This window comes from Delphinapterus leucas, chromosome 15 (assembly GCF_059928025.1).
Source record: "Delphinapterus leucas isolate spDelLeu-1000000601 "Yukka" chromosome 15, BTC_Dleu_Yukka2, whole genome shotgun sequence".
Taxonomy (NCBI): Eukaryota; Metazoa; Chordata; class Mammalia; order Artiodactyla; family Monodontidae; genus Delphinapterus; species Delphinapterus leucas.
The window spans coordinates 87,066,717-87,094,125 of NC_143143.1; the positions used below are offsets into that span (position 1 = coordinate 87,066,717).

A 27,409-nucleotide genomic window follows, 5' to 3' on the forward strand; every position below is an offset into this window, starting at 1 on the left:
AAGTCAGACTAACCCGTCAAAGGTGGGTATCTCTGAGTGATCAGATTACAGATGATTTCAACTTTCTCCTTTGCTTGTCTGTATTTTCTTTTTCTATAATAAACATGTGTTGTATATTAAAGTGTTTAAACTGTTACGTAGTGTTGGCTTCATCAGAGACAAGACTTCAATGCGCTTGTCAGCGAGGAGCTGCCTTGTTTTCTTGGGCACACACCAGGGTTGTGATTTAAACGAACTTTCTACTTGACGCTGGCCCAGAATCTCAGCCCTGAGGGAGGTCCTCGGAGATAGGGACACCCGTGCAGGGTAACACCAGGTCCATAGGGCTGAGCATCCTTAAGCGGGGACTGCTTCAGGCTAAGTTTAGACTGGGGATTAGTAGATGTTGCTTTGGGGATAGTTAGCAAAAACTAGAGGTGACAGGCTATTTCAGAAAGCATTGATTATATAAGAGGTTCATTTTTTTAAAAATTAATTAATTATTATTCTTGGCTGTGTTGGGTCTTCGTTGCTACATGTGGGCTTTCTCTAGTTGCGGCGAGCGGGGGCTACTCTTTGATGTGGTGCGCGGGCTTCTCATTGCGGTAGCGTCTCTTGTTGCAGAGCATGGGCTCTAGGTACGTGGGCTTCGGAAGTTGTGGCTTGCGGGCTCCAGAGCGCAGGCTCAGTAATTTTGGCGCACGGGCTTAGCTGCTCCGCAGCATGTGGGATCTTCCCGGACCAGGGCTTGAGCCCGTGTCCCCTGCATTGGCAGGCGGATTCTTAACCACTGTGCCACCAGGGAAGTCCAAGAGGTTCATTTTTAATATGTCCTTTCAAATTCATTGTGTAATAAATCTCAATACTACTGTATTTTGTGCACCTGTCAATATAGAAGAATACGAAGGAAGGTTATTTTTGCGTTTTCTCAAGGAGGCTTATTAGCAGCAGGTTTGTTTATGTTTTGTGTCTGACCATAGTCACCACCTGGCCTGTGACCCTGGGCCTCGCCTTCCTCTCGGAAATGAGGGGCTTTTATGGGAACCCTGAGCTCCTCGTGGGCTGTGCCCTCGCTGAAGTAGTCAAGGTCATCGATAGTCAGTGGTCAGGAGCTCCCCACCCCAGCTGGAAGGACTTGCCCTGGCAGCCACAGCTCCCGTCCAGGCCTGCTGTGGAGCAGAACTTGAGTATTTTCAGTGGATTGCACTGGCTGAGTTGAGAGGAAACACACTTTCCTTTTCCCTGTAGTCACTGGTCGCTTTGGGAGAAAGCGTTCCCGATGCAGAAGGGGCACGGAGCACAGCCCAGGGTGGTGTTACTCTTACTCGGCGGATGGGATGGGCCAGGAGCCCGCACGACTGTATTTCACACAGGTCCTAGTAGTTCACTTTCCCCGAGGTTTCCACGTACGTGGCGTGCCCTCTGCGTTCGCAGCCACCGTCTGCTGTTCCGGTTTCTGTTGGCTGGTTCTGGCGGTTCTGGCGGTGTGTTTGCGCGGAGCTCGGACTTAGAAACACGGCAGCAGGTTGTGTTTCAGGACGTGACGCGGAGCTTGACTGCGGCTTGTGCGGAGGAGGGAGGGGTTGCAGCCTGAGTTAGGTGACAACACCACAGAGGTGGCCGCCCCGGAGGGTATGGTCATTGACGACAACAGGGGAAACCTGTCCTAGTGCCCAGGAGCTGCCCCCCACGTAAGGACCTGGAGAGTGTGGCGCTGGTGGCAGGGTGGTGGCCTCACGCGGGGAGCCCCCGGGAGCGGTCCTCGTGCTCCGCCTCGACCTTCGGTTCTTGGGAAGAAGCGTTCATTACTCTGGACGTGTTGGTCAGAAGCACTCTTGAGCTTCAGGTGCCTGCTTGCAGAGTGAGAATTCTTAGAGGTAGGCTTTTCCATCTTCCAAGCCCTGCAGAAGTTACCACTCTGCTTGTCTCGCACAGGCTTTGATTCTGATAACTCTTCTGGGGAATTTTCAGAGGCAAATCAGAGAGTCACTGGCGTGATTCATGTGGACACCAGCAAAAGTAATGGGATTGGAAAAGTTGGGGAGAGGCCTCCTCAAGAGAATGGAATTCAAAAGCACAGGTATGTCATCCCACATGGACGTTTTGGAGTCTCCCAGCGCGCCTGTCCTCGCCCCACATCTGCAGCGGGCCCTGAGCTGAAGGAACATCCGTCCCGTGTCTCCTGGGCCCTGCCCCCTGGGCAGACCCAGGGCCCTGTTCAGCCAAAGACCCCGAGACCCACTGGCCCTATGCGTGCTCCCTGGAGATCAGTGATGGCGCCTCCTCAACGTGACCCCCGTCCGTAAGCGGACGGGCGGCCGTCCCTGCCCTGGGGTTGCTGGGGGACTGAGCTCCGTGGGCGCCCTAGCGTTGGCAGGGGGCCTGGCACAGAGCCAGAGGTCACTGGTATCAGACCCAACTGCTAGCTTCACGCAGAGCCGCCTGCGCTTGGCGCGTCGACCTCTCACCCCGTGAGTGAGTTTCGGAGGGTTGTTTGTGAGCGCAGCGAGACCGCAGTCCATTCTCTCCCCGCCAGCACTGCGTCCTCAGGCAAGCAGACTCTGATGAGTGACCTAAGCCTTCACAGCAGAAGGGGGGACGTAGGCGGGGCAGCCGTGAGTCAGGTGGGTGGAGATGGCGGCCTCTGTCCACCCCGCGCTGTTTGCGCTTCGGCTCCAGGGAGCCCAGCTTCACCCCAGATCTCTGCCCTGCACTGGCACCCAGTGCCCACCTGGGGCCCCGGAGCTGTCAGAGCACCTCCTGCCTGCTCGTGCGGCCTGGACCTCTGCTGTCAGCGCCCCGCACCCTGTAGGCGGGAATCTGACTCAAGCTGCCCGAGGGCCCGCTCCTCCCTCCCGCCTCCAGCCCCAGGCCTGACACGCTGGCCTCCAGACGCCCTTGGGTGCCTTCACCCGCCCGCTCCTGTCGCGGCCCCCTGCCACCACTGCTCCTGAATCCCCCAGGGAGGCGCCTCCTCACTGCTCCGCCCTCCCCCTTCCTTCCAGCCGCCCCAGAGGACAGGTCTGATTGTGCGCCTTCCCAGGCACGGCGCACGTGGCCCTGAGTGACGGGGACAGCGGCCCCTTTTCCTCTTTGAAGAGGCGGTTTGGGTCGTGAACAGTAAGGTTCTCCTCTTAGGCTGAGGACCTGCACCCTCGCCTCTCTCCTGGGGCGGCCCCTCCCGTGTCTGTGGTCCCAGCCTCTTGGGGTCCTCGGTGCACCTGGCCTGTCCCACGTCGGGGCCTGTGCCATGTCGGGGCTCCATGCCCCTGGCTCCGGCCCTCTGCTCCACCTCCATCTCTTCAGCTCCTGCCTCCCCAGGGTCATCCTTGGACCCCTTTCCCACCGTCCACAGAGCCACGCTCCTTCCTCACGGCTCCCTCGCAGTGGGGGCCCGTCCTGCCCTGGCCGCTCGGGGCCCCAGACGAGAGCTGGCAGAGTGGAGCCACGTGCTGGTTGCCGGCAGCCTGGCACGTGGTGCCTCATGAATGTCAGTTTTCTTTCCCATTTCGTCTCCCGCTGCCTTGCCCTCCTCTCCCACCTGCCCCCCCGGGCCCGTGGTCCCCCGACCCAGTTCACCGTGAGCAGGGTGTCCTGTGCCCGGGCTTCCCCGGCATCGGCGGGAAGACACCTGGGGAGGAAGGTGCCTCAGGAAAGACAAGCACAGGCTTCAAAGGGGTTTAAGAGCTGGTTTCTGAAAAGGTTTTCTCTTTCTTTTTCTTTTGGCCATGCTGCGTGGCTCGTGGGATCTTAGTTCCCTGACCAGGGATTGAACCCGTACCCCCTGCACTGGGAGCGCGGAGTCCTAACCACTGGACCGCCAGGGAAGCCCCCGAGGAGGTTTTCTTCATGCAGTTCCCTCGTGGGGTCCTCTGGGCTCCACCTCCGTCTGCAGCCCTGCTGCTGCTCCAGGCCGCTGGCACACGGCTGCCGGGGGACTCAGCGACCCGTCTCCCCAGCTCCGTGGAGGAAAGTCGCCTGTGTGGCCATGATTGCTTCCTAAGAGGCCCTCCAAAGATCGATGCAGAAAGCTTTCTTTGGGACTTCAGCAGCAGCCTGGTCCTTTTTTCTCTGCAGGCATGCCAGCATAGAGAAATGCTAATGCTTAGAAAGATCAAAGGAAGACATGGTCATTGTGCAAAACCATCAGTCATAAGTGACTCTCACGTTGGTTGAATAAATACATGTCACTCTGTTTACCCCTTTACAGGACGTCGTTGCCTGCTCCGATGTTTACCAGAAGTGATTTCAGCGTGTGGAGTATATTGAAAAAGTGCATTGGCTTGGTAAGTTCAGATGAACTCGTTTTGAAGTGTGAATCTTACACGTTTTCAATTCCTGTGAATTTATTGCACTACCGGTAGTTTAAGAAGATGCACTCTGCATAGTTACAAGCAGCATGGTGTAAAGATAGTAAAACAGGAAAGGAACAGATACAGGAGAGGAAAAGGTGAACAAAAGCTGAAGTATTAATACACAGCAGGACACCCATTCTGTGGGTTAATCTCTTGACATGAGGAGCTTCAGATGGGTTTACACTTACCTTGGTGTTTCATGATGTGCTCGTAGCCAGCTGGCTTTGGATAATCCTCATGAACTGGGGGGCTTTGGTGGGGTTCCTGGCCACTCACCAAGGGACCGAGGCTCCGTGTCCCCCAGCCCACCCACCCTGGGCTGCAGGCAGAGTAACAGGAAAGATAGTTGGATACTTAGTGTCCAGAAGTCGTAGGCCTTTCCTTTTATGGTCTTTCCTGGCTGTGAGACTCGGGACTGGTCCTTCTCGGGAGGGGAGAGCGCTGCCTTGAGCAGGCTGCAGCGTGCTCAGCCGCGGCCACGTCTGGTCACTCACACTCAGGCTGCGTGAGCTACAAAAAATGACTTCCCTGCTTCTCGGGTGGTCTTCAGCCCAGTCTTCTAATGCATTTATTTTTTGTCATCTTTTTATCTTGAAATAACTTGAGACTGCAGAATAGCGAGTCTTTTACCCTTCACCCAGCCTTCTGTAACGGCAGCATCTCACGTGAGAACCACAGCCCTCACTCTGGGGCGTTACTGTTAACTGCAGCGCGTACCTGACTGGGCTTTCCCCAGCTTTTCCACCAATGACGTTTGTTTGTTTTTTTTTAAAATTTATTTATTTTTACTTATTTTATTTTTGGCTGTGTTGGGTCTTCGTTGCTGCACGCAGGCTTTCTCTAGTTGCGGAGCACGGGCTCTAGGCGCAAGGGCTTCAGTAGTTGTGGCGCAGGGGCTCAGTAGCTGTGGCATGCTGGCTCTAGAGCGCAGGGCTTAGTTGCTCCGTGACATGTGGGGTCTTCCTGGACCAGGGATCGAACCTGTGTCCCCTGCATTGGCAGGTGGATTCTTAACCACTGAGCCACCAGGGAAGTCCCCACCGATGACCTTGTATTGGAGGATGGTGTGTAGAAACCGAGACCTGGGTGCTGGATGTGCTCATGGCTCCTGGGGTGTCACTGCTCCAGGCCTCTCAGCAGACAGAGCTGGAAAACCTAGGAGTGCACACTGAGCCCTGCTTGCTCACACACGTGTATCTGTACACACCTGTGATCTTTTAAAGTGACATGTTCAGGATTGTTTTCTTTTAGCACCATCCTCTCCTGCGTTTTCGACTGTGTGCACAATTCAGGTCTTCACAAAAGTGTCTATCTGGGAATGTGATGAACTCAACAAGCCACTCGGTCTTGACTCTTCAGATGTCTAAAACCAAAAGTCTCTTTTCAGCAGAGTGACATCATTGCATTGCACTCCCCAAGGAACTGACCGTAGGCTGGATTCAGAGTAAGGCTGGATGTAACACTCGGGGTTGGACGTCTGCATCTTGTTGGGTTGCACTGCCCCACTTCATAGCATCCATCCGCTGTCCCCCGTGAGCTGCTCATCTCTCCGGATGTACCTCCAGGGAGGTGACACACCTCTCTTCACTGCCCATCAGCTCATTGAAACAGCCACGGACTAGTGAACACGACAGTTTCCGACAGAGGTAGCCAGAATCTCACGAAGACCCCTGCCCGTCACCAGCCCTCACCACTGCCAGTCAGGGCTAATCATGCCTCCTCCCCCCTCCTCCCCTGGTATTTTGAAGCAAATTCCAAACACCTTTTCATTTGTGGACATGTCTTATATATCACTAAAGGATAAGGATTCTTTTTAAACACAACCACAATACTATTATCCTACTTTTTTTTTTTTTTGCGGTACGCAGGCCTCTCACTGTTGTGGCCTCTCCCGTTGCGGAGCACAGGCTCCGGACGCGCAGGCTCAGCGGCCATGGCTCACGGGCCCAGCCAGTCCACGGCATGTGGGATCTTCCCGGACCGGGGCACGAACCCGCGTCTCCTGCATCGGCAGGCGGACTCTCAACCACTGCGCCACCAGGGAAGCCCCCTATTATCCTACTTTTGAAAGTAACATAATTCTTTAACATCATCAAATACCCACTCTGTGTTCAAATTTCCAGTCGTCTGAGCGTGACTCTGCTGTGTGTGTTTTGCAGTCTGTGTGGGACTCATCTGGGTCCTTCCACCGCAAGACCCTTCTGTTGCTCTTCTTCTGAATTTAAGAACTGCTGCTGCTTGGTGCCCAGACCCATTATCTCATCAGGAGTTGCAAATCGGAGCCAGGCTGATAACGATTGCCCTTCTTTCATTACCTGGAATATTTCTGTGATGAGAAAGTCCCCTCCTCTACTGTGAATGTGGTTTGCATAAGACAGTCGGGATCAATGAGTGACTCTCTATCAAGGTGTTCAGATGATGTCTTTGGTTCCCTGGCAGCATAACTGGTCTAACCAACCAGCTCACAGCGTTGGCCCTGTGCTGTGTCCAGTCACACTTGTCCGTCTCCGGCTGTAAGAGCCTCTTCAGGCTGGCCCGCACTCCTTTACAAAAGATGCCTCTGCTCCTTCTGTACCTTTATTGTCCAGGGAGAGAGAGAGCTCAGGACCATAGCTGGGCCCGGGGGAGGCTACTGGATTGGTCTTGTTTCTGGGTCTTTTCAGGGGAGAGGGTTAGGAGCTGTGTTTTGATTTGTTTCAACGATGCTTCAAATTCCACGCGACAGGATTTATCTAACCTCTTCTGTCTTCTGTGTCTCTATTCCGCCCAGTTTTTCACGGCACAGGAGATGATGGATTTAGCGCAGCATGTAGCTTGTGACCCGCTGCTGCGCCCACACCCGTGGCGGCTCAGGAGAGCACGTCTGTGGCATTTGTCGTTCTTGCCCCGAGGGTGAATCTTCAGTCCCTGTGCCTTAGCGCCTCTGGGCGATTGTGCCGCCAGGGAGGTGGTGTGGGTTCATTTGTTTTGTTTTATTTGCGGTGTTTAGAGATGGCTTTTCTAAATTTAATTTTGGTTTAAAATTGTAAGTCCAGAGTCAAATCTCTCAGACAAGGTATATTCCAAGCTTTTAGCTTCCTGTCCCCGTGCCCTCCCTGCAGTCTGGAGGTGACCATCAAAACACGTTCTGGTCCCCCTTCCCGCGTGTGAGAACGACGACTGCGTGGCCTTCTCCCGTTCTTTAGATAAACGGTCGGCTCCTCTCCACCTGTTTCTGCCCCACAGTGTAGCCACGAGGGCAGAGCTGCTGCTTGTTCTTCTGGTCGCCGTGCTGTGCTGCCCCATAGTTGACTCACTGTGGCCCTGTGGTTGGATGTTTGCGTTCTTTCTGGCCTTTTGCTGTGTATTTGCTGGAGGAACTGTGGGTTAGGCTCCTACACATGGGGCCGCTGGACCAAAGGCTTGGGGGGGGGCATGGCTGGGTCCCCTCCTCTCCGGAGGCTGCTGCATTTTGCATTCCCACCGGCAGGTGTGGGAGGCCTGGGTCCCCCCAGCCTTGCCAACAGGCGGGGGTCAGAGGGTTGGGGCTTTGCCACTTGAGTTGGGTGTGCAGTGGAATCTCCGTGTGCTTTCATTTCCTGTCTCCTGACGTGAGCGAGGCCGGCATCTTTCCTGGCTTTGGGCCGGCAGCGTTTCTTTCCCTCCCCTCCCTCCCACCTCCTCTTCCCTCCCGCTCCTGTCCAGCCCTGGTCCTTCCTTGACAAAGCCAGTCCTGCGCTGCTCAGCCGTGCTCCTGGGAGGGGCCTCTGCCTTCTCGAAGTGCATTGGAGCCTCCTCCCTAGATGCCGGCTCCCTCGGCGCCCACTGCAGTATGGGTCCCCGAGCGTCTTCCCGGCCTCCCCCTGCACCAGGGGCTGCACGCTTGCTCTGCCTGCACGGTACCTGAGAGCCGGCCGCGTTAGGGGGTCTCACTTGCCAGGCCGAGGAGTTTCCAAGTCACCCTGGGGTGACGGGTTGGAACGATGCTTTGGGACCACGGAGCTGAAGGTGGCATGAGGAACACACAGGAGCAGGGTCGTCACTGGAGCTGGCGGCCTGGGGGTGCCTGCAGGCTCGTGTGCCGTGAGCGGGGGGCGGGCACAGTGCCCACGGGTGTGTGTGCAGGCGGCTGTCTCGCAGGCCAGGCTCCCCACAGGGCCTCTCCAGTCTCGTCCCGCACAGGCAGCTGCGGCTGCAGGGAATGATGCTCGGAGCAGGGGCGGGTGTGGGGGCACTGGTGTCTGGGCAAAGCCACCGGCAGCGGTAGTGGTAGCGGTAACGGGTCCTCATCGGCTCCCCCTAGGAGCTGTCCAAGATCACGATGCCCATCGCCTTCAACGAGCCTCTGAGTTTCCTGCAACGGATCACGGAGTATATGGAGCATGTGTACCTCATCCACAAAGCCTCCTGCCAGCCCCAGCCCCTGGAAAGGATGCAGGTGGGCGGCGGGCTCCTTTCGGGGGGAGGGCCAGGCTGGGTGCAGCTTGGCTGGGTGCGGACCGTAGCTTTTAATGAACGTGATGCCATCAGGTTGGCCATGTGGTGGCAGGGACCCAGGCACCTCAGCAGTGGGACACCTGGGAGAAGGGCCAGTGCAGCTTGCACGGATGTTGGGGTGCTGTCCTGCCCCACGGCCAAGGCATTTGTCGTGGGCACGTTCCGCGCGGGCGTGGTCTCGGCTGCCTGGTGGTCGGGGCTGCAGGGCTGCAGCGGGTCGTGGCGCCGGCACTCGGCTCCTCTTGGGCCCTTTCAGCACCATCACCCCACGTGAGTGTGTGTGTGTGCGCGTGTGTGTGCACATGTGTGTGATGGACAGGGCCTGCGAGGTAGGCCCGGGCTGGGGGTGGAAGGCGGCAGAGTTCCTGCTTTCCATGGCTGTGAGGAAGTGGCGGGTGATAAGCAGTGTTTCCCCGGAAGTTCTGCGGTTTCAAACGTGTTACAAGTGGGAGACTGAAAAGGCACCCAGGAGCGAGCGAGCGGGGCACCCTCACCGCCCTGGCTCCCACATTCTGATGGACAGCCGCCCCTCACCAGCCTGTGGTTGTTTCCAGTCTGTAGCGGCCTTTGCGGTTTCGGCTGTGGCTTCCCAGTGGGAGAGGACCGGCAAGCCGTTCAATCCGCTCTTGGGGGAAACGTACGAGTTAACCAGGTAAGGGGACAGGCCCTCGTGACCGTCTCGTGTGTAAGGTGCTTCTGGCGATGGGCAAGGGTGGTTCCTTGTCCAGCATGGATTTCTCCAGGCTGATTGAATTGAGGGGTTTACTGCAGGTGGGAAGATGGTGCACGTACGAGAGCTGTTGTGTTAATGACATAACAGAAGCCCGGTGAAAAAACCGAGTTGAAAACGGAAGAACGCGTTAGGTTCAGGAACGGAGAGGGGATGCCTGGGAGTGTGCAGCGCGGGGTGTCGGGTTGCTGGGTGCTCGTGTTTGGGCATTTCTGCGAGGTGTAGTTTAGTTTGCAGCATCTTTATAAAACCAGTGGCTGTTCCGTGACCGACGCATCCTGGATTCAGAGAACCACACACTTCTGGTTCTTGGGTCCTTTATTGCATATGTGTTATTAATGGTTGAGTTTTTCCAATGGAGAGTAAATGATGGTGGGATTTGGGGATGTTGGACAGCTTAGAATGGGCACTCTTCAGGTTTGTAGAGTGTAAGCGAGTGTGTGTATCTGCACTGGTTTCCAACCATTTGGGGAGGAATTGTCATCTCAGTGATGCGGGCGGCTTGCACACACCTGCCCACACGTCACTTCCCAGGTTGGGAAAGCAACATTCATGTCAGTTTCAAATTCCACTGTTTCTGGCTTGTCCTGGATGGCTCAGCAGCGACCCCTTCTCCACACGCTGCTAGAGTGGGAATTCCCCCTGGTTTTTTAGTGTGGCTTAGAGGTCGGCTGGCACTGAGCGGTGGAGAAGCCGTTCTCCACATCTCATTGCCCTTGAGAAAGCTGGACGAGTTGGGAGAAAGCGTGATGTGTGCTGCTGGGGGGCTTTGTAAGTGACAGGGGTTCCGCACGTGACCTTGGGCTGTGGCATCTCACAGCAAGCGGGGCCATAAGGCACAGCCCTTTCCTTTTAGAAGTGAGGAAGCTGAGACCCAGGCAAGGGAAAGGCTTGCCCCGAGGGTCACTCTTAAGGGGACACTTTTGTCTTGAATTCATGTAGAGTTTCCTCCTTTCTTAGATGTTTCTCTCGAGCAAAAGCTTCCTCCCTCCGGTTAGTTTGCTTTAGTCCAGGGTTCGAGATTCTGACCTTATGTAGCTGTCAGATTATTATTAGCATTTTTGTTTATTAAAAGCATCATCGAAATATCTGAAAAGAGAAATCAAAGCGTAATATGATAAAAGTTGCAGACAAAGGAAAGTAAGCAGATGGATTAAAAGCGTACGAACCCCCCCAAGATGCTGGATACAGAGTGACACCCCTCATTGTTCATCTTTTTTTTTTTTTTTTTTTTTGCGGTATGCGGGCCTCCCACCGCTGCGGCCTCTCCCGTTGTGGAGCACAGGCTCCGGACGTGCAGGCTCGTGGCCATGGTTCACGGGCCCAGCCGCTCCGCGGCATGTGGGATCTTCCCGGAGCGGGGCACGAACCCGTGTCCCCTGCATCGGCAGGCGGACTCTCAACCGCTGCGCCACCAGGGAAGCCCTGTTCATCTTTTTCATGAACGTAGTTCAGGGGTTGAACTATAGTTTCACAGGCTGATGGGAAACACTGACATTCTCTCTTAACTGTGTGTCAGGCCTTAACTTCTAGGTCACGCTTACGGTGTCTGCCGCGTGCCACACGTGTGAGACGGAGCCATCTTCCTGTTTGGGGGACAACATAACTAAGCCTGGCCATTCACCAGTGTCTTCTCATCCTTAGAGATTGCTCCTGGATAACTAAAAATAACACTTTCTTTTCTTAGACAAGTATTCATTTTGTAAATTACATACCTTGGTAGGCAACCTTTTTAAAATCTAATTTTTCAACTTTCTTTCCTCTGTAATGATTGGAAATTCTGATTCCAGTTAAGTTAGTAATTATGTGGTTGCGCTTTTATAATTGTTAATGACTACAGCTGTAGGTGTATTCAGGGTTCTGGAACAATTAAAAACTGACATTTTTATTGAAAAAGAGAGTGTACTAAAAATCCTATTTCCTGGGCAGGAATATCTTGGGGCATAGGACATTTCATCACAGAAATGCCAGGAGCCTTGAAAGGAGGCTGGAAAGTCCTACTCTGGGTTTACTGGGCAGTGGGCCTCCCTCGAGGACTAAGGTGACAGTTTGCTGTCAGTTCTCTGAGTTCACTGGTTCTGAGAGCTCCTTGTGCACCTGCGCGCAGGGCAGGAGGCCTCTTTGCACTGTCGCTTGTTCTGCGTGGTACTGACTTTGGCCCTGGAGGCACAGCGCATATGCGTGTGCTCTGCGTGTGGCCAGTGTTAGGCCAAGTGTGATGTCAGGGAGCCGTGTCAGATATTTCTGCCACGTGTGACAGCACGCGTGGTCCCCTTATCCCAGCGCCCCTTCCAGACGTGGAGGCCGGGTGGCCGTGAGGTCCTGCAGCGCCACAAGCGCTGAGCTGCAGGCCCGCTGAGAGCGGGTTGGGCTGACCTTTCTGGGCTTTGTTGTCACTGATGAGGCCCTTTGACTGTCCCTCCTGCCCCCTCCTTTCTTTTCCTTGTTTTGTTCCCAGGGAAGACTTAGGGTTCAGGTTCATATCCGAGCAGGTCAGCCACCACCCCCCCATCAGTGCATTTTACTCGGAGGGCCTCCATCAGGACTTCCTGTTTCACGGCTCCATCTACCCGAAGCTCAAGTTCTGGGGGAAGAGCGTGGAGGCGGAGCCGCGTGGCACCATCACGCTGGAGCTTCTCAAGTGAGTGGGCGGCCGCGCATCTGAAGGGAAATCCGTTTCCATTTAGGACGAAGACGTCCTTCTGGTGGAGGGATCCTGCGTGTTCTGCGGGCAGGGAGCCTTTCCAGCGGCAGGGACTTGCTCTAGGGAGGCTGGAGACCTCGTCGGGCTGGCTGTTCCTGGGGGTCCTCCTCACATTTGACCGTGTTGGGTCCCGTCTTCTCTCCCCTGATCTCTGCGGTCTGGTCCCTGTTCGTGGTCATCACCTCCGGCTGCGTGACAGCCCCAGCTCAGCAGTGTGAAACGGCACTGTCCTCCCCCGGTGTCTGGGGGCTGGAGGGCAGGGGCAGCGTGGGTGGCTCTGCCGGGGTTCTGTGCGGGCGCAGCGGGAGGCCTCCTGAAGACAGGTGGGAGGAGCCTCTGCTCCCGCGTTCACTGTGCCGGCAGCTGGCAGGGGCCCTCGCTTCCTTGCCACCCTCTGCTCCATACGGCTGTGCAGACGAGGCACTGGCATCCCCCAGAGCTGGGGCCCGGGGTGGTGGGCAGACCACCACCGGGACAGAACCTGCAGTGTCTTCTGTGACCTGACCTCAGAAGTGAACACAGCCCTATGTGCACGTGCTGCCGGCCACGCAGCCCAGCCCTGCTTGAGTGTGCAGGGTGGGAGGCCGGGCTTGACCACCAGGAGGTGAGAAGGAAGGGGCTGTCTTCCAGGATGCCCGAGCACTGTTAAATCTAAATCTAAACGTGCCCAACCCGATGGTGATCAAAGACCCTCAAAGCAGAAACTGAGTCTCTAGCAACCGCCTGGTGCTGCAAACCCGAGGGGGCGCAGCCGGCTCCCTGTGGTGTGAGCCTCGCTAACCGTAGCCCCCATGGGAAGCTTCTGATGTCATTGCACTTCCTGTGGCCCCACCGGGCTGGAGGAGCGTGGTCTTCCCAGTACCCACCCCCCATCCCCTGCACCTCGGGGCAGATGAGGTCACCCAGGCACGGTGAGGGCGGCCCCTTCCTGGGGAGGGTGCCTGTCCTGTCTGTCCCGAGCTCTTGGCTTTCTCGGGTGAGGCACGGGGAAGTGAAAGGTCACAAACCTTGTCAATTAACACCTTTGGGTTCCTGGGAAATTCAAGGAATTCCAAATATTCATCACGAAATGCTTGTGCTTTGAGCTGCTTTTTGCCCTGAATTGTGGCTCTTTGAGGCAGCCTCCCTTGAGACACACGTCTGGCCACATCTGCTCAGCACCTGTTTGTGGGGTCCATACGCAGGTCCCCAAACGGCCAGGGCCACGCGCTGGGGACCTCGCGGTTCCTGCAGGCTGGGGTGGAGGGGCTGTGCTGTTGAGGGCTTCACAGGAAACCTCTTGCCTTTGTCTCAGCCTTTTCTTGCTTATTAACTTGTCCTGACATTTAAGTAGAAAGCTTTTTTGCTGCTACAAAGGAGAGAAGAAGGACATTTCAAACGAATGCTAAAGAAGTAGCCCCTGTTCAGGGAGTTCAAAGCGGTATTCTGCTCTTCTGCAGGTTTTAAGTCAATTACGGTTTGAATCTGTCTGGTGTTTTGCTTTTGAGGTCGCACAGCGTCTTTGCTTCGCTGGCCTCTGACTTGCTGTTCTCTGGCGTCTTTCAGACATGATGAAGCCTACACGTGGACCAACCCTACCTGCTGTGTCCACAACGTGATTATCGGGAAACTCTGGATAGAGCAGTACGGGACGGTGGAGATTGTGAACCACAGGTAACGGCCCCCGACAGTCGTGCAGCGGTCAAAGCCAGGGTGGCGGTGCAGCACCCAGAGCACCAGCTGGCACTCAGCCCGTGGTTTCACGCTGCTGTCGGCTTCTCCGGGCCCCTCCCTGGTCCCCCGTGCCCCTCGGCCTCCAGACGGGCCTCACTGGCTGGGAGGCCCCACACGTGGCGGTGGTTGGATCTGATTCTGGTTGGCACTGATCGAAGTCATCATTACTGCTCTGTGTTGATATTTCTTTGGTTTTAGTCACAAGAGGGAATTTATTTTGAAATTTTAAACTACACTGAAGAATGGTGTGACTCCCTGATGAAAATAGAGTGACCGCTCTCAAATCTTGTCCACTGTCCAGTCTGTCAGGCCTTATTCCTAGAAGTTCATGGCTGGTTGGCTTTGTTATATCTATTAAGATGTAATTTACGTGTCATAAAATCCACCAGGTAAAGTGGACGCTTACATGGTTTTTAGTAAATCTACTGAGTTGTGCAACCATCGGCACAAGGAAGTGCTCGAAGCTTTCCATCCCCCGGAAAGATCCCTGTGCTGTCCACTGGTCCTGATGCTGCCCAGCCCTGGGCAGCCTCCAGTCTGCCCACTCTCTCCCACCCTCCCTCCCTCTTTTCTCTCTCTCTCTTTCCTGGATGTTTCACGTCTACAACAGAAGCCTGTGTTTGTTTTCCCTGCAGAACTGGAGATAAGTGTGTGCTTCACTTTAAACCGTGTGGATTGTTTGGAAAAGAACTTCACAAAGTGGAAGGGTACATTCAAGACAAAAAGTAGGTCCGCGTGTGGGTTGGGCCACAGGGTGCCTGGATGGCGTGTGTGTCTCTGCAAAAGACATAGTTGTGCCGGTGACATCTGCCGGGGAGGATGAGTTATGACTCTTTCTTGTTTAGCAAAAGCATTTCATTACTGAGCACAGAAGGAGATAATGATGAATTTTAAGTGCACCATTCAGGGTGGTGACTGATGGAGCCCAGCTTCCCCTTCTTTGAGGGTAAAAGATCTGGGTCTGTTTTCTTTTGATAAAATGGATGCGAGAAAGTTCAACATTTTCACTGAGAGATAAAACTGCAGTTGTGCAAACAGGACTGAGATTTTAGAATTTGACCCTTCTCTCTCCTGGCGTCCATAACGGTTGTCAGGCAAAACCCAAACCCGAGCTCATGAGCACCATTCTCATGTGACTTGTTCATTCCAATTTGGAAATTTGGGGCTTTTAAAGTTTTTGTGAGCAGAGGAATGGCCACTAGTAATTTTAACAAATTGGGGGGGGTCCCCCACGTTATGTGTTGGGTCTCAATTTCTCTCTGTCTCTTTTTTTTTCAATAAGTAACTTGGGCTGTATAACAGCCATAAGATTCCTTCCAGCTCCTGAAATATAGACATTTTCGAGTAGAAAGAAGTTTCCACTGTAAAGCAGTGGGTGCTTTTGTTCCATCCCACTCTACTGGGTACCAGAAATTCACCTGTTCTAATTCCTTAAAATACCTTTAGACGTAAGACTCTGACCACTTCGCCCCTTGAAGTAAGTTAGGACCTGGTGTGTGGACTTCACGGGGCAGCATTCCTGTTAGTGGGAATAGCACTGACCTGCCCTGTGGTCAGCTCATCCACAGAAGCAGGCCGCGGGAGCGGACGCCCACCGGCACTCAGTGAGCCATGCCAGTCCTGTTCTGAGTTTCCGGTTTTCCGCCCTACGTTGGATGCTCTTTCCTAATGTTACGTCTCTTGGAGACAGAGAGCGTCTGCCAGGCTGTCTGCCGAGTGAGGTCTAGCCACGTGTCCCTGCCTGCTGGCCCTCCCAGCACATCCCGCGGCGGGCGGGGCAGCCTTTCCAGGGAGCGCGTTGCCAACTGTATGGTCTCCCCCAAGGGAGACGTGGGAAAGAGAAACAAGGGCCCAGCACGGCTGGCACCACTCCTTTGGACTCAGGCAGAGAGCTCTGGTGGCTGATCTGGAAAGAGCTGTCGAGGTTATTACGAAATGAAAGATGTGGGCAGACAGCGACGGGGCATCTGACTTGAGGTCACGAAGATAAAGCAGAGGCCACATCAGCTGAACATGGGGAGGGTTGTTTATGTGGTTTATAGAAAAAGGGCCGCAGGACACACGGTACCTAAAAATGTAATGTATTTCAAAAATAACAATCGGGCGCGCAAGGTGTTAAATGTAATAACGTCGTACACTTGTTCTCGCATCATCTCGTCTCCTGCGGCCCGTCTTTCGCCCTTCAGGTTTTTGTACCTTCATTTTCTCTTTTCTGCTTTTGTGAAGGAATGTGAATAGTTAGTCTCAAAAGCCACGAGTAAGAGATGCTAAAATGAAACTTTTCATCTTTGCATTTACACCCAGCAACATCCCTAAAACTTATAAGAAGACATGCCAGAACGAGAATTTATTCCATGGTCACAGTTAAGGTGCTGCACGTTTAGATGAACGGTTTATAATTGTTAACTGGTAACTTGGTTTTAAAAAATTCCGTTTGACTACAGCAAAAAGAAGCTCTTTATGATCTATGGCAAATGGACGGAGTGTTTGTGGGGCCTGGACCCTGCTGCGTACGAGTCCTTCAAGAAGCAGGAGAGGAGAACTGATTCCCTGAGGAAGACAAAGCTGGTGAGCGGCTCCGTGCGGCGTCCCCCGCGGGTGGGTGGGTGGGTGGAGCCTGGCCGGGCCTGCCGCTTGCGGGGGACACGGTGCCTTCGTGGCCCCGGCTGCAGAGGGCGAATCACGGAACCTGTCTCTCAAGCAAAGCTGCTTGTCTTCTGATTCTGGACGGGGGTGGAGTCCACCTGCGTCCCAGTTGTGCCTCTACCCGCCCGAGCCTGGCGGAAGCAGAGGATACGTCCATTTTCCTCTGGATACTTCTCTCTTTTTGTGGCCACACTGCGAGGCACGCGGGATCTAGTTCCCCGACCAGGGATCGAACCCGGGCCCCTGCAGTGGGAGCACAGGGTCTTAGACCACTGGACCGCCAGGGAAGTCCCTCTTCTGGATACTTCTTCGTAAATCTCCTGTTTCCCTGCACCTTGTGAGCTTAGACCCATTAAACGAGCAAGTGGATGTCACTTCTGCGTTTCTAGTTCTGAGTACCAGGTAACATACCCAACAGTTGGAAAGTTTTCACAAGGATACTTTCCCCTTGGAACTTTGGAATACTGATTTTCTTTTTTTATAATTAATTTATTTATTTATTTATTTTTGCTGTGTTGGGTCTTCGTTTCTGTGCGAGGGCTTTCTCTAGTTGCGGCAAGCGGGGGCCACTCTTCATTGTGGTGTGCGGGCCTCTCACTATCGCGGCCTCTCTTGTTGTGGAGCACAGGCTCCAGACGCGCAGGCTCAGTAGTTGTGGCGCACGGGCCTAGTTGCTCCGCGGCATGTGGGATCTTCCCGGACCAGGGCTCAAACCCGTGTCCCCTGCATTGGCAGGCAGATTCTCAACCACTGCGCCACCAGGGAAGCCCTGGAATACTGATTTTCTTAAGACTAGTTCTTCTTGAGCTTGAAAGTAGAAGTGATAGTTCAAAAGAGGTGTCACATTTTTCTAGGTGATAAATTAGACTGTACCAAACCCGAGGTGTTCATAACAAAATGTTCAGCTGCCACTGGGATCGATAGTGCTTTTTGTTTGTTTGTTTGGCCATGCCACGTGGCATGTGGCATGTGGGATCTTAGTTCCCTGACCAGGGATTGAACCTGTGCCCCCTGCAGTGGAAGCGCAGAGTCTTAACCACTAGACTGCCAGGGAAGTCTCCTGTTAGTGTTTTTTATATTGTGATATTTCATGGGTGCTATTAGACATCGTTTCTAATAATGCTCTTTTAAACTGAAAAAAGAAAAGTAAAGTTCCATTTAAAGACCATCCAGTGGAATGTTAACTCCATTTAGTGGTGTGTTTTAATGCGTCAGCTTGGCTTTGTCGCCCCTTAGGGAACCTCGCAAGGAGGGAGCGTTTTGTGGATACTTGTCACTGAGCTGTGTCTTTATTTAGCTTCGGGCACCAAAGCACATAACCTGCGGGTGGCGTGGCGAGGCCTCCAAGGCTGCGCTTCTCACAGTTTAAGTGTCTCGCTTCACAGCTGCCTGAATAACCACCCTGTTCTTCCCCTTCGTCCCGTTGATTTTGAAAAAGAAGTAGCAGTTGCACCTTTTTATCGAGACGTGATCCCCAGTCTAGAAACGCTAAAACACTCTGAAATCACCAAGTGCGAACCCCGTCTCGACTGAGCAGAAGCGCAGCTCGTGGCGGAATAACCATCTGGGAGAGGCATCCTCAGCTTCCGTAGGAGGTGTTGCCCCGTCCGGTCACACCCAGAAGGCTGTGCGGGCCCCCCCCCACAAGGAGGGCGGTGCCTGGCTGCTGTCTCGGGGGCTCCGGGCGGGGCTGGAGGGGCTCCGGGAGCACCGAGATGCTGTGTCTTTCAGGACGACTGCCCCGAGAAGGCCGACGGTGATGTGGTGGACGCCGTGCCGGAGGCTCAGGAGACGGTGCAGGTCATTCCGGGCAGCAAGCTACTCTGGAGGGTCAACACCCGGCCCCCCAACTCTGCCCAGGTCCGCGCCCCCCCGCCCCAGCCAGGCCCCCCAGCCGTCCACCGTCGCCCGAGGGGCTCCCTGCCCTCCAAGCCCTGACCCGACACATCAACACTCTGCACACACATCCCAGTGCCCGGCTACACTGCGAGCCCTCAGAGCCTATACCGGCTGCGTCCTACCAAAAGGGTTTCCAAACCAGTTTCGAGAGACGATTTTTCTGACTCGTCAGTTTAGGTGCTTAAATGCACTTTGATGTTTGTTTTTGAAAATTGCACTTATGATTTGCATTACATATAATAAATTTATTAAATGTAATGCAAAATTATAAGTACAATTAAATATAATTTAATTATAATAAATATAATAAATTTATTTATAGTAATGTATACTATGTAAAAATAATTATATGCTAACTATAACACATGTAATAAATTATATTTTATTTTAATATATTATAAGTTATATGTTAGTTATATATAAAATACATACACAACATGCTATAAGATTTTTTATTGTATTGTCACATGCTATAAGCAAAGCACAGCAGGTGCAAAATAAAGGAAACAACAAAACATTCGTCGGTCAATACGTTACCTCAGCACAGCCACTGTTATAATTTTAGTGGAGTACAAGCTAGTATAAAGTAATAGCAAAAAAAGCTCATGTTTAAAAATAACACTCATCCCTTTGGTTCAGTGAGCATCTACTGAGTCGGTGCGGGTGGGCCCAGGTCACCGGGAGCAGAGCCCAAGGACAGGGCAGGCGAGGACCCCGCCCACACAGCAGAGCCACCGGCCTGATGGGCTGGGGGCGGGCCTCCTGGGCCCTGGCGACCTAGAGCAGGACCTGGGGGAGGCGGGGGTGGGGGGCCGTGGCCATCCAGCTGCTTTCCGGCAGGGGAGCGGCTGGGCCCGAGCCCCACTGCTCCTGTGAGTGATGTGGGGTTGTTTGGGCAGCGAGGGGACCAGGTGGGCCCCTCTGGCCACTTGTGGAGATAGACTTCAGGGGCCAGAGCGGGAGGGAGGCCAGGTGGGAGGCGGGTCCCCAGGTCTGGGCTGTCGGGAGGCAGAGGCTGGGGGGCCGTGGGCGCAGCAGCCCCCCCCCCCAGAGGAGCTGAGCCGGAGGCTCCCGTCCGGCCCCCAGGATGTGAGAGAGCAGATGTGCGGGTGGGAAGTCAGGGTGAGGGCCTGGGTGCCCCGCGTGGGGGCGGAGGGGAGGGGCCCCAGGCGAGTGCGTGTCAGGGCAGGGAAGGAGCCCCGGCCCCGGTGACCTTGACAGCAGTGTCTCCATGGAGCCGGTGACACTTGGCTGCTCTGAAGGGGTTTAGAGTGTCGGTGGCCTCCAACTGTGAAGAGTGCACAGAAAAGAGTGCCATTTATAGTAACGATTTCTGTGCCTGCTCCTCCAGATGTATAATTTCACGAGCTTCACGGTTAGTCTGAATGAACTGGAGACGGGCATGGAGAAGATCCTGGCCCCCACCGACTGCCGGCTGCGCCCTGACATCCGAGGCATGGAGAACGGCAACATGGGTGCGTGGCCCTGGCTGAGTGGGCGGGCGCTGGAAGGGAACGCATCCGCGTTAACCAGCCACACTTCACGTCTTGTAGATCGTGCTTCTCAAACCGTCTGTGGGGAAAGAGTTAAAAAATTTCTAGTTTGCTGCAGCCCAATTCTTCTCTAAATAAAATAAGATTGAATTACTAGGAAAATTAAATGAAAAAGAATCCGTGCAAAATGCAAGTACCCTGTCTTCTTATTAGGTTCAACAGACAGTAAGATTACATTTCAGAAGCTGCACACATTGTTATTTAAAAGTCGCTTGGCTGGAGGGCCCCCCCAGCATGCCCGCCCAGGCCCGAGGCCCCTCTGCCTGCCGGGCTGGGCCGCGCTGGGGTCTGCGCTGGCATCCGGACCTGGCCGTGCACTTGTGCACTCGTGCCTGGGTTTGGTTTCCCGCTGACGGCCTTTACTGTCTGTGGTTTGCTAACCCACGTGTGACTTTTCATCTGGGGTCGGGTGTGAGGGGTGCTCCGGCATCTGCTCTCTCAGCCCTCAGCTCTGCCTGTCACCCTGAGCCCTGACCCAGTCCCCTGTGCTTGCACCCAGATCTGGCGAGCCAGGAGAAGGAACGGCTGGAGGAGAAGCAGAGGGAGGCCCGGAGGGAGCGGGCCAGGGAGGAGGCCGAGTGGCAGACGAGGTGAGACGCCTGGTGGCCACGAGGGCAAGGAAGGGGGAGGGGGCCACACACCCACCGGGGCTCAGCAGAAGCTCCCCTGTGTCCCATAAGATGGTGGCCGGCAGCTCTGGGCTGCGTGTAAACTGATGTGTGATGTGATGATGCCTAATTAGAGGGGCCGTGATCCCAGGGGGAAGAAAAGACCAACGGCCGTGTCTTGTCCACTGGCCTCCTGACCGCCTGCTCTGTGTCGCAGGTGGTTTCACCGAGGCAGTAACCCGTACACTGGGACCCCCGACTGGCTGTACGTGGGGGGCTACTTTGAGAGGGATTTCTCAGGCTGCCCAGACATCTACTGAGAGAGCGGACCGGCCCCCGGCCCCGGAGACCCGAGAGGCTAGACTCCACCAAGTGGCTGCTCTGAGCTCCGGTCACAGCAGAAGCCAGCTTTCTAACGGCTGTGCGTGGAGATGGCTCCATCCCTGGCTGAGGATTTAATTCTAATCAACTTTTGATTGCCAAACATTTTACTACTGTTGCAGTCTCTTCATAAAGCTTCACTTGGGATCATCATGTTTCCATTAAGGTTTGAAAAGGAAAATTCGTTACAGTTCCCTTTTATGTGACAGAACCAGCGCTGGGGCTGGTGTAGCTTACAGCACCCTCTTAATTACAAAAGTTATAAATAAAGGAAGTAACAGGACGGGGTCCACATTCCTCCTTATAACGCGGTGGCAAAGTGTTTCTGAAAGTATTTTAAATTTGAACCAGTATCAGGAAAAGATGGATCTTGAAAAAAGTCCCACCAAGTGCTTTGTAACGGCCAGGAATTGCTTTCTAGATTACAGTGACGCAAAAGTGAAGATTTTCAAAGCATCTGATTGAATGAAATGAAAAGTTGTCAGAGTCTGTATTTTTTATCAGTCTTCAATAATGTAAAGATTACTTTTGATATTTAAGTTCAAACTACTTGAAGAATATTTTGCTGAAGAGCACGATAGGCATTAACGTCACGTGTACACTGTCCAAAATGAAGCATTACCATGACAACCGAGGGTGGCCAGAAACCTTGACAAAAAGTCCCCAGACGGCTCCCAACCCCGACAGGTTTGGGAGCCCGCCTCTGGCCCCCAGGGCTCCCCTGTCACTGCAGGCCACACCCACGTCACAGAGCGAGTCTCTCACGACAGTTGGCCTGTCCCTGCAGCACCTGTGCTCCTGTCCTGCATGTGTGAAATACGAGGGACCCACCTCTGGGGGCACCGAGGCGGGGGGGTCCTAGCAGTCTGCTTCCAGTGGTGTCATTACCGTTGTGTGTCCATCTCTGCACACATCTGCACCAGTGACTGTTTACCTTCTGTAGAGAAGCCAACACCACCGGTCGTCGCAGAGCTCTTTGAATTGAAGACGATCTGCTGTGTGCACAGACGCACACCTGCACGCACACGCGCACACACACGCACCTGTATGCAGTGGTGGGTTCTCAGTGAGAGGGTGTCGGCATTTTGTGTCCCAGCTTCAAAATCACGTTTGTAATTAAAACACTTTTAAAAGCAAATCGTTGCTCTGAAGGCTTGGTTCTGTAGCTTCGGAAACCCGAGGCGTGGTATTGGGGTCGAATCCCAGCGCATTTGCTCGATGGGACCCGAGCTGGGCCGCCGGCGCCACACGGAAGCCCCCGAGGATGTGATCTTGACGTTATGCAGAGAGGAGATTTTGACACACCCGGTTGTTAGGATGTGGGGAGTCCTGTGCCTCTGGTCGGGAGGCGGCGGCGGTGGCCTCCTTGCCCAGGGAGCGTGTGGGGGACCCAGGACGCATTTAGAACAACAGTGTTTAGGGCAGTTTGACAACCTCCATGGACTATCCCATTTGTCACCACCTCCAATAATTTACCATAAGGTTTGCATCTCTAGGTCCTCCCTGAGGTCAGATTCCACGTGGCCCCAGTAGCTGCTTCCTTCGCACCCGATTCAAGAGTCAAAGGACAAAGGGCAGGATGGCCGATGACCTCAAAGCATGGCCGTCGTGATCCTTTAACCACTGTGTCCACAGATGCTAACACTGACCAAAGCTGCCCCCTCAACTTGGCCGCCGTGACACACTGGGATGTTGGGTGTTTCTCTCTAATGAAGAGCTTTTCAGTGGAATTTGCTTTTTAAAGGACGACCTCCCACGACCGATGTGTCTGGCCCGTGTGGAAAGTGGTGGCCTTGTCGTCGGCCCCCAGTTTGTGACTGTGGCTTTGAGATAGGGCCCGGGTGCTTTTCAGAGCAGTCTTGTAACTCAGGACGTCCTTGTGGGATGAAAAGTAGAGCACACTTTACCCGAAGAACTTCACGTTTTGATTTTGCTCCCCCTTGAAGGTAGGATCCAGTCACATGTCCATCGATTCAGTGCACGTTTACTGAGAGCCACTGGAGAGTTAGCCGCACAGACGTCTCAGAGCATGTTTCATGGAAGAGAGAAACGTTACGTGCACGCCGGTGCTGGCTAGATTTAACAGGCCACCTGCTGTTGGTGACCAATGGTCGTGCCTGGGTCGCTGTGCCACACAGGTCCGTCCCAGGAGTGGTACTGCTCTCCCTGGCGGGGTCAAGGGTCAGGGCATCCCCAGCACTGGCTGGCCGGCTGCGGGCCCCGGTCGTGAGAAGGCATCGGAGAAGCGGGCCCCGGACCTCATGGGCATCACCGCGTTCGGCCACTCCGGGCTGCCACGAAAGCCAGGACCCTCCGGGATATAGCATGGTGGCTCTGGAGGGGGTGAAACGAAGGTGCCAGGCGGACCTCTCAGCCTCCACAGGGAAACGGAAGCCGGCAGTGGCCCCAGGCAGGGCCCCTGAGGAGCAGCTCCGATGGTTTTCTTGGCCACAGTCTCCGTTTCATAGTCTGTCCCCAAGGATGATGCTTGGGCTCGTGGAAGGATCTTCCCGAAACACGGGGAGAAGAACCCAGCACAGCGCCGATGGCCTCCGGGCACCCGGGCCGATGCTGCCGGCCACTAGTGCCAATGAGCGTGGAGCTGTCCAGCTGGAGGCGTTGCCATCTGCTTGCTGGGTCCTCGTCAGGACCTGAGGCCAGGAAATCAGAACAGGACGAGAGAAGGGCCGGGCATCTCCCGCGAGCCAGCCAGCCCTCCGGGTCGCCCCAGCAAGAAGCTTCCTCTCAGGACACCTGCTCCTGGGAAAAGGTGCTGCCCGCGGAGCTGGGGATTTACAGGCTTGGCAAGTCTCACGCATCCACCAAGAACAATGAAATGAAGACATCGTTTAAAATGCTAATAAGCTTCCAAAAATCGGAAGCGAGAATAGCCCTCCTCCTGTCTACCCTTGCGCGCTAGAAGGGGAGGGGACTGCTCAGTGAAGCCTCGCGTCCTGTGTGGAGCTATCGGCCCTGCAGGAGAGTTCAGTCAATAGACAGTTCCTACTGGTCCTGGCTTCACCTTCCAAAGGATCTTCCTATGTCCAAAGTGGGTGCGAAGATTGGGGTCCCCTGACAAAAGGGCCTGTCACCAGACCTGCAGGACATCAAGTGGTGTTTCCCTCGGTACGCGTCATCTTTGGGCCTATCTCGTACGTTCTCAGTGTCGGTTTCTTCGCAAAGTGAAAATGCCATTTTGGTATTTCTCGGTACGAGTTTCCTGGACCTTCAGCCCTCAACAGGATGCACTGCTCCATTCCGTCTTTGTGAACCAACCACCCTGGGCCAAACGTCTGGTGAAGGGCTACTTGGTCTCTGCAGAGGGTGACAACGCGCAGACAGGCGCCTTCCTCCATTGTCCCACGAACACTGTTCGTCCTATCCGTGCAGCACGAAAACGTCAGGCGAGAAAACACGTAGTGAAACGGATTTATTGTTATAATTTTATAATACATAATAACTGTCAGTATTCTTCTATATAAACAGAATCGACCATTCTCAGATTTTTGGGGAGGCCTGGACAGATCTGTGGAGATAAATGTTAAACCCTAGCCCTGAATAGAGATTCTTTGCAAATGGGTGGTAGTTGACATTTGTTTTGTACTGAACAATTTTTCGCTGTCTGCTGCTCTGGCTCCTCTGGCGAGGACTGCAAAGCAGCTGTGGACGTGTCCTTGAGACCAGGCGTCAGACCTTTGGCCTGTGTGTTCTGTAGGGTGGCCCAGTTAACGGATTGTTTCAGAAAACTGCTTGCTACAGCGAAGAGGGGGCTCAGGGGCACATGAGGTGGATGAAGGGGTCTGGGTTCTCTGGGCAGCGAGGAGCTCTGATGGACTCTCTTCCCTCCTGGGGGTTGGAGCCTGTTGCTGGAAGCAACGGAATGCCCAGAACACAGTGTTCACTTGACTCAGAGGTCCCTGTGCCCGACCTGCTGCCCTAGGTGCCCAGCAGCTGTGCGCTTCCCAGGAGGGTGAGCTGAGAGGAGGTGGTGATCCCAGTAGCCACGGTGGCTCCTGGCAGAGGGACAGACTGTCCACACGACTTTAATGTCCTGGGAATGCCCAGGTGCATAGATGTGGGGCTCCACCATGGCCATGGTGTCTGACTGTGGGGACCACAGGGCATCAGCCCTGCCAGAGCCCGGGCCTGGTGTCCTGGGTGCTTAATCTCCACAATTACCATCCAGTCTGACCCATCGAGGAGGAAGGGGAGGCGCAGGAAGGTGGGCTTGCCTGAGGTTTCAGAGCAGGTAAGTAGAGGACATGGAATTCAAACCCTGACATACAGTGAAACTCACCCTTGTGTGCAGTTGACAGATTCACACCATCTTGTAACCATCAACGCAATCAACATGTATAGCTTAATGGCAAGGTTCAAGTGGGAAAGGACTGTTTTTCAACGAATGGTGTTGGGAAAACTGGATATTTACATGCCAAAGAACAGAATTGATCCTGACCTCACACCATATACAAAAATTAACTCAGAAGGGATCAGAGATCTAAACAACAAAACTCTCAGAAGAAAGTATAGAGCACAGAGTTCACAACTTTGGACTTGGGAATTATTTCTTGGATATAACACGAAAGGCACAGGCAACAAGAGAAAAAAAAAAACCAGACGAGTTGGACTTTATGAAAATTGAAGCACATTTTGTGCGTCAGACTCTAGCATCAGAGTAGAAAGGCAATGGGAGAGAATGTTTGCAAATCAAGCATCTGAGCGCAGGTTAATATCTAGAATACATAGAGAACTCCTAAAACTCAGTAGCAACAAAAAAAGCCTGATTCAAAAATAGGCAAAGGACTTGCATAGACATTTTTCCAGAGGAGATACACCAATGGCCAGTAAGCATGTGAAAACACACTCAGCACCGTTAATCATCAGAGAAATGAAAAAGCTACAACGGGGGCTTCCCTGGTGGCGCAGCGGTTGAGAGTCCGCCTGCCGACGCAGGCGACACGGGTTCGTGCCCCGGTCCCGGAAGATCCCGCGTGCCGCGGAGCGGCTGGGCCCGTGAGCCATGGCCGCTGAGCCTGCGCGCCCGGAGCCTGTGCTCCGCAACGGGAGAGGCCACAACAGTGAGAGGCCTGCGTACCGCAAAAAAAAAAAAAAAAAGCTACAACGAGATACCACCTCATACCCATTAGGATGGCTAGTATTAAAAACAAAAAACCCCCAAAAATCCAGAAAACAAGAAGTTTTGGCAAGGATGTAGAGAAACAGGAACCCTTGTGCACTGTTGGTAGGAATAAAATGATACGGCCACTGTGGCAAACAGTATGGCGGTTCCTCAAAAAATTAATAATAGAATTACCATATGATCCAGCAATTCCATTTCTGAGTATTTGCCCCCCAAAATTGAAAGTAGGGCCTTGAAGCAATATTGGTTCAGTCATGTTCATAGCAGCATTATTCACAATAGCTGAATCGTGGAAACAACCCAGGCATCCACGCACTGATGAATGGATAAGCAAAATGGGGGGGAGACGTACATACAGCGGAAGTTTATTCAGTCTTGAAAGGAAATTCTGACATGTGCTACAGCACAGATAAAACTCGAGGATATTATGCTAAGTGAAAAAAGCTAGTCACAAAAAGACAAGTACTGCCCAATTTCATATACAGGAGGTACTGAGGGTAGTCCGATTCATAGGGACAGAAGGTAGAATGGTGCTGGGGTCGGGGACAGAGGGGGTGGGGAGTCAGTGGTAATGCAGACAGTTTTCAGTTTTACAAAACGAGAAGTCTGAAGATGGATGGTGGTGATGGCTTCACAGCATTACGAATGCATTTACTGCCACTGAACTGTACCTTTAAAAATGATTAGGATGGTAAATTTTCTGTTATGTGTTATTTTACCACAATAAAAACAAATTGGAAAAAAAAATCAGTGGTCGCCAGGGGTTACGGAAGAGGGAGGGAAGGACAAGGCAAAGCACAGAGGATTTTCAGGGTAGGGAAGATGCTCCGTATGATGCTATAATGGACACATGTCACTAAGCATTTGTCTGACCCGTGGATTCAAGACAAAGCATGAACCCTGATGTAAACTCTGGACCCTTGGGGACATGATGTGTCCACGTAGGAGCATGGATTGTAGCAAACACACCGCTCTGGTGGGGATGCGGATGGCGGGATGTGGATGGTGAGGAAGCCTGTGGGGTTGTGTGGGAACGCTATACTTTCTGCTCAGTTTTGGTGTGAACCTAAAATTGCTCTGAAAAAGAAAACCTATTGTTAAGCAAAGAAAAGGAAAACAACAACAAAAGCACCTGCCAAACTGTTTTCTCAAGTGGCCGTGTGCCATTTTGTATTTCCAACGCCAAAGACTCCACAGCACTTAGTATTGTCAATTTTCTTTTTTT

The 27,409-nt window shown here is 53.6% G+C and overlaps 1 protein-coding gene across 6 annotated transcripts in view; it reads left to right on the forward strand.

Annotated features, from left to right (window-relative positions):
• Positions 1–24,624, forward strand: part of OSBPL2 (oxysterol binding protein like 2) — a 43,540-nt gene extending 18,916 nt beyond the window's left edge. The window contains exons 3-15 of one of the 6 annotated variants that reach the window (XM_089897145.1): positions 1,650–1,856; positions 1,951–2,059; positions 4,190–4,265; positions 8,617–8,751; positions 9,365–9,462; positions 11,999–12,181; positions 13,790–13,897; positions 14,593–14,682; positions 16,402–16,525; positions 18,335–18,463; positions 19,854–19,977; positions 20,555–20,645; positions 22,541–24,624. In XM_089897145.1, the coding sequence (XP_089753271.1) occupies positions 1,650–1,856; positions 1,951–2,059; positions 4,190–4,265; positions 8,617–8,751; positions 9,365–9,462; positions 11,999–12,181; positions 13,790–13,897; positions 14,593–14,682; positions 16,402–16,525; positions 18,335–18,463; positions 19,854–19,977; positions 20,555–20,645; positions 22,541–22,577 (1,511 nt within the window). In that variant the 3' untranslated portion in view covers positions 22,578–24,624. Of the gene's footprint in view, positions 1–1,649; positions 1,857–1,914; positions 2,060–4,189; positions 4,266–8,616; positions 8,752–9,364; positions 9,463–11,998; positions 12,182–13,789; positions 13,898–14,592; positions 14,683–16,401; positions 16,526–18,334; positions 18,464–19,853; positions 19,978–20,554; positions 20,646–20,880; positions 21,192–22,540 lie in introns of those variants that run through there. The other 5 variants (XM_022597359.3, XM_022597360.3, XM_022597361.3 and 2 more) reach the window with 5 other exon arrangements.
• Positions 24,625–27,409: the final 2,785 nt, after the last annotated feature.